Source organism: Mchenga conophoros, linkage group LG20 (assembly GCF_057382185.1).
Source record: "Mchenga conophoros isolate Kocher_MC1m ecotype Shallow Benthic linkage group LG20, M_conophoros_male_GT1.1, whole genome shotgun sequence".
Taxonomy (NCBI): Eukaryota; Metazoa; Chordata; class Actinopteri; order Cichliformes; family Cichlidae; genus Mchenga; species Mchenga conophoros.
This window is the reverse complement of record NC_140545.1, coordinates 3,391,989-3,404,721: the sequence shown is the minus strand read 5'-3', so window position 1 is coordinate 3,404,721 and position 12,733 is coordinate 3,391,989. Positions and strand designations below refer to the sequence as shown.

General features: G+C 40.0%; 1 protein-coding gene across 1 annotated transcript; it reads right to left on the bottom strand.

Moving 5' to 3' along the window:
- Positions 1-2,925: 2,925 nt before the first annotated feature.
- Positions 2,926-3,829, bottom strand: LOC146550095 (pro-glucagon-like). The gene is made up of 4 exons (XM_085259729.1): positions 3,790-3,829; positions 3,361-3,469; positions 3,117-3,269; positions 2,926-2,965 (listed from the first exon to the last, which is right to left on the bottom strand). Exons 1-4 carry the CDS (start codon positions 3,827-3,829, stop codon positions 2,926-2,928), a joined length of 342 nt encoding a protein of 113 aa, XP_085115855.1.
- Positions 3,830-12,733: the final 8,904 nt, after the last annotated feature.

Below are 12,733 nucleotides of genomic sequence, written 5' to 3'. Positions count from 1 at the left end.
CACCTCCTGTGCTGTTGTTGTTTCTAAATGAGACGTTTATTTCTTTTTGACTAGAGTGCCATGTCTGACTTCCTTTCACATTCACTGTGTGCACTTCATGTGGTCACCATTTTGTGTAGTTTACTTTTGTGGTGCTGGGTATGGATGGAGGAGAATCGCAGAGCATCCTGTGAAATGGAGCTGGCTTCTTGAAAGGCAGCCTTTCAAACGTAATGGACTTATTGAGTTTGTTAAGAGCCCGTGTCAACACCCCCTTGCAGGCAGAAGATGGACTATAGCCCCATCATTATGTAGTCCATTTGTGCGGTGACGCTCTTATTTGTGGTCCACTATAAAGTAAATCGCCCAGAGGTATGATATCAAAGTCTCCACCCCACAACCTCACAGTATACCGCATGAGAAAGGCACGCCAGGGGGACATTGATCATGTTTGTGTTTCCCATTAGTTAGACAGACGAGAGAAAACACTGTATGGAGCAGGTGGAGGTGGAGGCTATGTAAATGATGCTTTGAGTTGTCCTCACACTGAAAAGATGGCCAGTTCTCCGTGGAGAACCTCCCTCTGCTCTTTTTTCCCTTTTTTTTTGTCACGTTACAAAATTCCGTCTTGCTGGTTCCCAGCTCCTCCAAGTCACGTGGACTCTTCACTTTAAGCATCCCCCTCCCTCCCTCTCTCTTTCTCCCCCGCACTTCCTCGGACTCACCCTCCCTTTTCCCCTGTTTTTTGGTCTTTTACGTGCGCATATGCATTTTTACAAAATCTTGTTACCGCTGACAATCCTCCAGCTCTTTCTCTTCTAAACGCTGCATTACCACATACACCAGGGCAGACTGTGAGAGAGAGGAAGAGAGAGAGAGAGGGGAAGAGGAGGGAGCCAGAAAAGGGAGATGGGAGGTGCTGGAGCACTGCAGTGCAGATAAATTAATGCAGCAGTCGAGGCTGACTCAGCAGCGCGCTCCTAATTTGGCCCAATGCCTCCGTGAGCAGCCTGGTCACACTGGCTCCCCCGCGAAACAAAAAAAAAATCACACTATAATAAAGGCATTTCATCTTAAATTAGACTCACTAAGCACATCTGAGAGCAGCAATTCCCCCTGACGGCAGCGGGCGTTGCTGCTCGCTCTGCGGAGGAGCTGTCCTTGGTGCCGGAGGTGGAACCAGGCGGACGAGCATCCTCTGCACGGGATGTGAAGCTTTCTGGGTGGGGCTGCACGGAAGAAGCGCAACCGACTAAGCCCACTGTTAAAAAAAAAGTGTTTAGTGGAGCTTCGTATAGGTCCACACCCACCCCACTCTCTCTCCCTCCTTCTCATTGCCCCCCCACCTTCTGAAATAGGCTAGGTTGCCACATAGCATGTGGTTTCTCCGTGGGAAAACCTGAGTAGCTAAATTTAAACGTGCCACGGCTGGGCTTCATAGACAAGTTTGGCTTTTTTATAACCGACACAGTCACGAGTGTTATTGTTTGTGTAATCATGTTACAGCTGCACTGAAACTGGTGTTGTCCGCTTTTTGAGCTTTTAGTCCCTTCTGCCTCATCCTTCACTTCCCTGATGTTCAACGTAAAAATGCGAATAGCCAGGAGTTAAAAGGGGGTGTGTTCATACTATCTGATCAACCCTTGACTAAGATCAGAGGATGATGCTCCCTCCTTCTCCCCTCCTCCCCCCCTGTTCTCCCCTGAGGAGGGAGAACGGAAACCAGAGAAGAAGTGAGTCTCATAAAACGTGAAAAGCCCCTCCCTCGATTTATTCCCAATATTACAGAGGCTCGTATGGACGAAAACCTGCACCACCATCCTCCAGTAGCTTTGGCCTACTGTTTCTCTCCACCGGTATGAAATCTGCCAGCACCTCCTTGTCAACGAAATATTGACTATATAGGCAAGTGATTTCATAACCTTGTTGTGCAACAGTGCAAATGTGTATTGAAAAAACAAAACATATGCCTTTATTTTTTATATTGATTTATTTAATTCCCAAATCAACCTGTCCTGTGCATGAACTGCGTGATTCCTTCGATTTGCCGAACAACAGCACCCACCCGTGGTCTCTGTCGTGTATAAATAGATACGAGCAGATAAAAGGCTGTCAAAGTTCTCATGACTGATTTCCAATTTAGGGAGACGGTATAAGACTGTGTCTGTTCAGAGCATCGTGCTTCAACTTGCTAATTGTTATTTTAGTGCTGGTTTGTTTTCTTTAATTGTTAAACAAGTTTAACAAATAGATTCAATCATTTTTTGACAACAGATAGATTTTTCTAATCACTGGAAAGGTTTGGTCTGATATAACTGCGAAAATAAAAATAAGAAAATGTTCCTTCAGTCTGTGCTGATCACTCCATGATATCAACGGTGGATAAATAAAGAGTATAGTGGTGGATTCTTTCCTTGTCGTCCTCATAGAGCTCCTTAAACATATGTAAAGACTAGCATCTGCTTGCAGGTCTCACTTTGGGAACACTATGTGGTCCTTTCCTTCATTCCTTTTTCATTCCATTTATTCAATACTTATTTATTCCATTTATAGTACCTGTGATCGGTCTACAGTGTCAGTACAAAACATCCCTTTATAAGATTTAATCCTAAAATGTGTTACACAACCTGAAATGCATACAAGTGAATTCATAGTGCTTTGGAAAAGATCCCAAATTCAAGTTTTTTTCCTTTTCATTTGGCATCTCGGTTTATTCATACTGCAGAGATTTGTTTAAGAAAGCAGAACAAAACAAACCACACATCCTTTTCTCCCCATTTCCTTATGGAAATAATAAAAAATAATGAAGCTGAGATAAAATGTTAAATGTCCACTTTATCTTAGGATACCGGCATTGTGTTGTTTAATGCAGACTCATTGTCATTTTTTAAAAATGGTGCTAGATGATGTAACGCAGTGATGGGAACATGTTTTATCCCGGTGGTTTCATACTTCTGCCGCAATGTCGAGCAGAGCTTCACAACATCTGTGAAACATATATGTAAAAGCAAATAATTGCAATTAACATTCAACTGTGGATAAAAACTGACTAACATAGACGAATTCAAGCGAGTGACTTCTACGAAACCCTCATGAAATCCAAACAGCGTCCAAACAAATGTTACTTCCCAGCTCACCCTTCTTGTTTGGGGTCGGTCAGCCACTCCACAAAGTCTTTAGCCTTAATCTTATCAAGATAGTGTGTGAAATCACTGGTGAATGTTCCATCTGAATGCCTTTTGAGCTTTCGGACCATATGATGTCCCTTTTCCATCCGATACGAGAGCCATCTAGGAGAAGAAGTGTTGAAGAGAACGAAGAATGTTTAACTGACAAACGTATTTCAGAACTGGAGCTAATAATCCAAACATGAAACTGGACACTACATAATACCTTGATGGCCCGGATTTGTCCAAAACCACCTGCTGAGTATCTGAAAAAATACAAAGGAGCAGCAAACACAGCACAGGCAGATTCATCCTCAGGTCACCTAGTTAAAAAAAAACAAAAACAAAAGCAAAGATACAAACAGGTTGTTTATCCTAAATCATTTGAACAGATTTTTATTTTTTTTTAAATTTATTTTTATTTTTCAAGTTTAGGTCTGAATGAATCAGCTCACCTCAGAGAAACCTAACACCTCTCCAGTGAAGAGCTGTGCTTTCCTGGCTGCTGCAAGTGCAGTGATGAAGAAGCCACGGAAAAAGCCCCTTCACACCTTGAAGATACACTAAACTACAAGTACTGATTACCTCTGTCACTTTATAAAGACAGCAGGTGTCCTAGTGTGACATACAGGCCACCTCCTACAGCTGATGAGCCTGTTAGTCATTATGGTGGTGTGGATCATGGCTCATCTCAACAAGAATTGTGTGTATTCTCCAGAAAGGTCAAAAGTCAGAGCGCACTCTGACTAACACAGACAGAAGCAGGTGCGAAGAAATTGTTCTGGTGTCTGACAACGACCACGTGATTCCTAAATCGTGTCGCTCGCTTCTGAAAATTTGGAATTCTAGTCAGCTTGCTGTTTAGTTGCAGTTCTGCAATCATCCGGTTGGATTTTTTGTGCTGTCTTTGAAGAGTAGAAAGCTAATCATTGTTTGTAGGTACAAGATTATTTAAAATAAATATACCAGATATGACCATATTTGGACAAGGGTCAAGCTGACAACAACAAACCAACATAAACATGTAAACTCCACGACATCTTTTCCTAACTTATGGCAACCAACTGGACCTTCTTTTACAAGTCCGAATATGTTAGAAGTTGCTGCTCTACTCATATTTTCCACAACTATCTCTGAGGTTTACAGAGGATGGTCTGAAAAACAGAAAATATCCAGTGAGCGTTAGTTCTCTGGGTGAAAATGCCATGTTGAGGCAAAAAGTCAATGGAGAATCAGCACACTGGAAGTCAGCTGTTACTCAAATACCCACTCCTTACATGCAGAAGGGCTACAGCAGCAGCCCACGGTGCCATGTGCTGCTCCTGTCAGTTAAGAAGAGAAAATCAAGACTTTCCGATGTTTTTATGTCTAATATCTTTACTTACATTAGTAAATAGACTTTAGTGAAGATGATTTATGAAGGGGTTATTTATAAAATGAGGTATTTTTATGAGCAACATTAAAACCATTCTACTTTTTATTTAAAGTATCTTTATAGAACTGTGATGTCATATTTGTTGCTATTTCTGCTCCCCTCGTGACCAGAGAAAGACAGAAAATGTAACAGCAGTGTTTGCAGCAGAGGTGAGAGTATGGATCCAAACATCCACAGTATCGATACCAGCGGAGGTATTGGTACGACCAAGATGGGATCGATACTTTGTTTCTATTAGTTCTGCATGTCGCTTGAAAAATTGTGTTAAATAATTTGCTTGGAAATGAAAAAATACACCTCGAACATGCACTGTGAAAAAAGATGTCTGAACCTTTCCCTGTTGACTGCCGTGTCTGTTTGATTTGTAGCCTATTTAAACAACAGAAGTTGTCCTGAAGAGCTTTAGAGACAGGAACAATTACATTTCAGGTCTTCAAAAAAAAAGCCAACTCACTCACTGCTCTCCTACATGAGCTGCTTTTATAGGTCACAGGTATCGGTATTGATATCGGCAATATTGGCTCTGTATTTACTTGGTATCACACAGGACTAGTTCGCGACCATGACTGCAATTAAATAGGCCTCAATTAACCCAATCGCAGCCACTAGATAACAGCAAGTCTGAGGCACACAAAAACCTCTCACACATTAGCGTCTATTTCCCACAGCACACACGGAGGTGAGCTAACATGCGCTCTGTTATGGGAGATTAACATAAAACTGCAGATATTGGACTCAAATTGCTGAGAGCAGCAAAACAAACTTCAGCTCCAGTTAACATTTTATCTAACCAGGATTATTTACTAGATTTATTTACAAGTAGGGGAGACCGGTGGGTCAGTTGTAACACTTCCAATTTCTCCAATCAGGGCTAAGTTTCAAATGATGTGACTCATCCTGTGCATGCCCAATTCAGTTCTGCTGTCACATGTGAAAAATCAGCACATTTTGTCAAACACAGACAATTTAACATGAAAATAAGTCATTTATATGCCAAAAAGTAAGTTTTTCTACTTTATTTCAATGTTTAATAGCATTATCTGCTTTGCAGTTAAACTCATCAAATTTAAATTATGTTATTTGTATGTCTATGGGGATATATTCTGTGTAGGTCTTTAGTGCTAATGTTTTAGCCGTTGGCTGTAATGTTAGCTAGTTCATGGCTATAGGAGTCTGGGTCAGTTGTAACAGCAACAGTCTGGGTTAGTTGTAATAATAACGCAGATGTTAAAACTTACCACACTATTACTTTAACTTATATTAAACAAGTTTGTGAACAACATCAGCAGAGAGAGGTTCACTGGTCACTTTTGTATATGCGGTTAATGCCATTGGCAACACAATTCCTCCACTGTTTGTGTTCCCCACACATACATTATGCAGACCACTGTGTCAGAGATGGACCAGTAGGAAGTACTGGTAGTGGAAATAAATCAGGATGGGTGCAAGAAACAGATTTCCTCATCTTTCTGAAGCACTTTGCAAACCACACCAAGGTAAGCCATGATAAAAAGTAATGGAATTGCGATGCTGGTGAACAACTACATTTTTTCAGCTTCATTGTTATGTTCAAAATTGGTGCAAGAGTTGTAGGTTATAATGCCCACTGAGCCAATGAGGCCAAACTCAAGGAAGACCAATCAAAATTAATGAAATATTCAGTTGCAGAAAATTCCATAATTTGTCTTTTTTGGGGGGGTTGGAATATGTTCAAAAGCTAGATTTCTGCATTCTGTCACACACACACACAGCTACATAAATGGATGTAAGTGCATTCATGTGTTGAATAAACAAAGATTACATGTTAATGTTTTGTTAGTACCCTTATTTCATTGTGTTACATTTCACCCCAGGATATGTTACAACTAACCCAGACTATGGGGTTAATTGTAACATTTCACTCTTTGTGTTTGAGGCCATACCATGCAATGGGTAATTGTGCTGCAGAGAAAATAGCTGCACTATTTAATAGCAGAGACATGTAAATACTTTGCATTACATTTTGAATCCACTACCTTAAACGAGCTCCAATTTACAGACAGAAATGTCAAAAATGTTACAACTATCCCCGGTCTCCCCTAAATACGCTCTTATGGACAGGTGCAGTCTGCGCACGTGTCAAATCAAGCCACAGTATGTAGCTTGATTGCTAGCAAACTAATAATACTAGAGCAAACTATGTACACTAGCAGTACTACAGCTGGCTAGCTTTGAAGCTGACCCAGTGTAACTTCATTGTCAGTCTTCAGAATGTTTTCTTCTAGCTGTCAGGAACTTCTATTTTACAGAATTATTTAATAATTAATGGCGAGAATATCGAGATTAAAAAGCACTGGCAGCCTTGTTTTGGTGCAGGTGGTAATCTGCTCTCTTTAAAGTCATCTAAGAAACTTGCACGTTACAAATGCACTTCTCTGACTGTGTGCAAGTGTGCACTCAAGTTGGATAAGTTATCATGGTGCAGTTTACAGGTCTGGGAGCCTGTAGCTGCATTAATAATTGTGCATCTGTGTGGCTCACAATAGAATAATTCTCAGAAACTGTACTGTGTTGAGAAGAAGCCTTGATGCTGCCTGTGGGATGTGCAAAGTATTGATGTGACGTTCTGTATCGAGGCTTCAAAGCTCGTTTTTTTTTTTTTTTTTAAATATTAAACTTTATTAAGAAACAGTATACAGAACATGTATACAATCAGAACAAAATTAACATATGCCAGGGGGTCTAATACAAAGAATTACAAACATTCAAATAATTTGTAATTACTACAAATAGTAATAGTTTTCATAGCCTTTTTGTTAAGTGATCCACTAATCAATTTTATGTAACATAAAACATCATTACAGTAATGTTTAAAATTAGGTTTTTTGTTACTGTATTTGCATTTGTGAAAATGAAATTTAGCTAAGATAACTAACAAGTTTATTATAAAGTAAACATCTTCTTTTTTTTTGCCTTCGAAAGAAACAAAATACAACATTTTCCCATTTCACAGTAAAGTCTTTATAGAGATGTCTAGCAATGAATCTACTGAAGTCTTTCCAAAATGTTCTAGCGTATGAACAGATCCAGAAGAGGTGTTGCACAGTCTCAGGATGGCTTCCACAAACTCCACAGTTCACATTTATGTCCCTTTTGAACTTTGTCATGTAATGATTAGCAGGATAAAATTTATGCAGTATTTTAAATGAGACTTCCTTCACTTTATTCATTACCAGATACTTGTTAGGAATTGACCATACTCTTTTCCAGTTAATGTCACTGACAAAGAAATTCCAATAAGAGACCACATGTGGGATAGTTAGAGATTCTGTCTGGAACAAAGCACGGATATTCTTATTACTTTTACTGTGGTTTGTTAGACAGATTCTTCCTATGTGTGAATCTAAAGGGTTGGGGAGAGAAACAGATGATATGCAAGGTTGAATACCTTTAAAAAGCATTATAATACCCGTAGGTATTGCATCAAATAATATGGCATATTCTTTGGGTGTGGCTGGAAATTTATAGGTGTTTAAGAATTCTGAATAGGACATAAGCTGCCAATCAGGATTAAACAGCTGATTCACTAAAACAATCCGTTTCTCAACCCACCTAGAAAAAATAATGATTTATTTTTATACACTATGTTCCTATTATTCCAAATTGAATACGTATGGGGTGTAAAGTTGTGTTTATATATAAGGGACCAAGCTAATAGAACTTGTTTGTGAAACATGGAAAGCTTTTCTGGAAGCTGGCTTCAAAGCTTGTGTCGAGTAATTTAGGGGGCGTTTCCGCGATGCGCGTCTCGAGGCTTGCTTCATTTATGGGAGGAGCTGAAAATGATGACGTCCGAAGCCTCGCTTCCCGGCTGTACCGCGTGACTGGTTCATGAAGTAGTTCGAACTTTGCCGCGAGCTATGACAGCGATATAAAGCCCTCAGACTTCATTCAAAATGTGGGTGTTTGATGGAGAGTTGTTAGCGAGAGTTTGGAGACAGTTTGGAGGTTTATGAGAGTGAGGAGAGAAAGTCAGGAGAGAATGGAGCCAGCTAAGAAGAGGAGGATGTCCTCCCCTGTGTGGGAACATTGTGATTTTATTCCTCTCAACAAGGTATGTAGGCCTACATTTCTACAGAAGATGTATTTTCATAATACTGATGGTGCAATAAAACTTATGTTAAGCTGTCTGTACTTTTGTACAAGGTGAAGTGTTTGCTATGTGCCAGGGAGCTGGGATATAACAACAACACCTCATCCATGCTTAGGCACTACAGAGCTTTGCATGAGAATAAGGGGAACACCGATTGTGGAGCAAGACCAGGTGAGCCATCAAATGCCATGATAATATAGCATGCAGTAATGTTACTAAATGATATAACAATATTATACAATGCAATAAGTTACGTGTGTGATATTTATATTTGTGCTTTGTCTTTATTGTCTTTCCTCAGGAGAACAATCTCAAATAGATGAAGACCTGGTTACCATGGTGATTGAGGACTCCCAGCCATTTAGCATTGTGGAGGACAAAGGATTCAAAAGATTTGTTAAATCATTAAATCCTAGCTATGTTCTGCCCACTAAAAAGGCCATAAAAGCAGTGAAAATTTAGTTTTTACAGAATAAAATGTGAACGGGCAGGAAAGCCTCAGTGTGTAGCTGTCCATACCTCAACGTTACAAAAGCACAAGCACTGTCCACACCCCAACCACACCTCACCTCACAGTAAATTATCATTTCCATTTTAAGCATTTCCAAATAATCATTTTCCATACTGCCAGTATAAATATACACAGTATACTGCATCACTACAATATACATGTTTTACACACTCCTTTTGTTGTTGACATTTACAGGCTGTGTGCAAAAGGCCACACTCTTCAAATTCATGCCAACTAATATTTTTACATCCAGTAGGTGTCCTACTAGAGCAAATGAAGCTTCAAGAAGCTTTGCGCTGGGGTGAACCAATTGGATGAAAAGCTTCAGTGCTTCACGAAGCTTCATCTGCCCATCACTAGTGCAAAGATCTATATAAGCTACCTTTAGAACGATGACATTTACTTGATGGAGCAGTTATTTCAGGTGGGCCACAGAGTCAAGCTTAGCCAGTCCTGGCAGACCAGCTGATCCCAGTACCAGCCCACATCAGCTGATGGCTCAGATGAGACCTTACTTCACATTCAGTCGTCAGATCTCAAGCCGTGACTTAACCAGTGTCCTATCTTTTGTCAGTGAAACAGCTCTGTTCAGTGCTGAGTCTCCTTGCTGCTCGCCTCAGGGTTGCCTGTTTGCACTTGAAAACATGGAAGTCCCAGAACGGAGCCATACTGTCCCCTATGAATGACTGCAGATGGAAAAGCCAATCTTCTTTGAAACATAACGGTCCTGATTGAAATGTTTCTGTTCTTTTTCATAAACGTTTTAGGCCAGCAGCTGGACTCCCTCAGATCTGCAGTGTATAACCCAGTGAAGGACTTCTGGACAGATGAGTGAACAAAGTACAGAACATCCTCTCTCTGACCTTCAAGAGCCTCACTCAACCGAGGCATCTGGCAAGTATTTTCACCCTAAACCTCAAATAAAAAGACAAATAGTGCCGACAAAGTTGAAAATGCACTGAATCTGTTGGATAAATGTGTTCTACGTTCTGTGTTCTGGGCAACTAATGTGGATGGGTTTTTTTTCTTTTACTTTTAAAGATATTAAAGGTGGGCTAGCTTTCATTAAACCCTTTGTATACTAGCTGACTACTTGACTGTCACATAAATGACACTGTATGTTGTACGATATGTACGGAGTAGCATCACAACTGAGCAGACAGTGGTGAGGACTCAAATAGTGTCTGTGTTAAATTGTTGGCTAGATTGTGTGTGTGCATACACGCTATTACCCCTCAGCCGTTAAAAGGCTGATGGTATTTTCGTCACCCCACCAGTGGTGTGGGTGGTGTGGATAGCTAAGTTTGTGAATGCGATAACTCGAAAATGAAGCAGCGTACGAGCTTTAAATTGATGCCACAGGAGTATCTACTAAAAATAGCTGACACGTATGAATCTCACTGACCTCAGCCAGGTCAGAGGTCAGGTTTTCTGAAAATCTGGTCAATGCCGTAACTCGTGAACGAGGCATCGTAGGACTTTGACATTGACACCATAGATGCAGCTGCTAAAAATCTTGGATGAGTTTGAATCTCACTGACCTTGACCTAACCCCCACCTGGCTGCAGCTGCCCCTCCCGGATCCAGGCTCTGCTGGAAGTTTGTTCCTGTTAAAACGGAGTTCTTCCTTCTCACTGTCACCAAATGTGTACTCATAAATCGTCATCTGATAACTGATTGTTGGGATTTTCTCTGTATTATTCTTATAATATAAAGAAGCTTGAGGTGACTGCTTTTGTGATTTGGTTCTATGTAAATACAATTGAATGATTATTGGCTAATATATAAATGGCTTTTTAAAAATTCCCTTATTAGTTGGATTCTACTTTTGCTTTGGCTCGATTTCCAAATTCTAGTCTTAAGGTGATTTTTTTTTTCTTTTTTAACAACCTAATGCTTAAATGTCTTGCTTAGTCAAAAGGTCATACACCTACACTTGGACACGTGTCTGTCTGATTAACAACTAAAAACATCAGGAGATAAAGCTAGTTAACTTTTTATTTTTACTAGAAGAGACTTGAGTTTCATATTTTAAGATTTGCCAGCGTTAGGATGTACTTCTTGGACCTGGCCGCTAGGTGTCACACTTGACCGGAGCATCCAACAAGGCCTCCTGCACTGGCATGTTGCTCTCCACAACACCTCTGAGCAAAGATTTGGTTTCAGTTTGCAGTTCCAAGTTACAGCTTGACTTTTTTTTCATATTTAAATATCAAATTGATTAATACAAAAAATGCTGAGACACTGTCGACTCAGTTCACTTTTTTTTTCATTCTGGTTTTCAAACCAACCCAATGTGGCTCCCAGACCCCAAGAATGACAAATGATGTTTGTGCAGGATGATGAGTTGAAAGTCCTTCGTAGTGTAAACCTTCATTGTAAATTGGATATTTAGAGCTGACATAATGAGATAAAGATGCTGATTGGAAAAGCAAATATTTGATCAGGCTGTTCTTTTGAAGAAGCTCTGTTAGCATTGGTGATATAGCATTCACAAGAAAAGTGTTTTATTCTTGGAGAAATAAACGTGCACCTGTGTCACAACTGAGACTGAGACATATGGGGCAGGCAGGGGGGAATAAATGTTTGAGTCTATATTCGATACATGTTATCATTATGAGGAGAATCGTGTAGCTGAGGGTCATGCTCACAGTGCCCGCAGTGCTGTTCTCTCAGCTGCTGCTTGATAACTTGGTGCTGATTGAGGCATTAATATTGCATTGATCTGCTGCTTCACTCGCACGGGGCCACTTCTTTACAACACGTCATGTAAAAGCTCGGTAAGGGGAAGGTCTGCAACGACTGACTTCTCTGTTGCTTTAGCTGTCACTTTGTGCTTCGTCCTATATATTTACTTTTAATTTCTGAGCCGTTTCTGCTGTATCTTAATGTCAAATGGTAACCAGCAGACTGACAGTGGAGTATATAAAGAGATTTCATTTCTTTTATTCTAGCATTTGCATGCATCTGAAAAAAAGGAAATTTATATGGATAACTTCACGGTGGATGTTATGTATGTATAATAGGGCTGTCACGATTAGTCGACTATCAAAATCGTCGACGACTGATTTAATAGTCGACGCGTCGTTTGAAGCTTTGTAAGATCCCAAAAGACGCAGGAATAAGTAGCAGGATTTAAGAGTGTAATAACGGACTGAAACAGAAGATGGCAGCACTGCATGTACAAGGATGCCAGCTGCCGTTAAACCCCGAAGAAGAAGAAGAAGTAGCTCTGTCCCAGAATTCATAGCGCAGCCCAGCTCAGTTTCCAACAATGGCGGCAGCTAATTTTTTTTAAAATTTATTTATTTATTTTATTAGTAATATTAACATACAAACAAAATGCACCATATATTACACATTCAGAGAATAACCATTCCTTACATAGTAGCAACTTTCCTACATAGGAAAAAGAAAATATAAAGATGGGGTCACATAATTTAACAGATTATTAACTCACTAAATCAAAATCTTCCACAAAGGAAACAAAAAAAGCAGCCTTTTTCTTT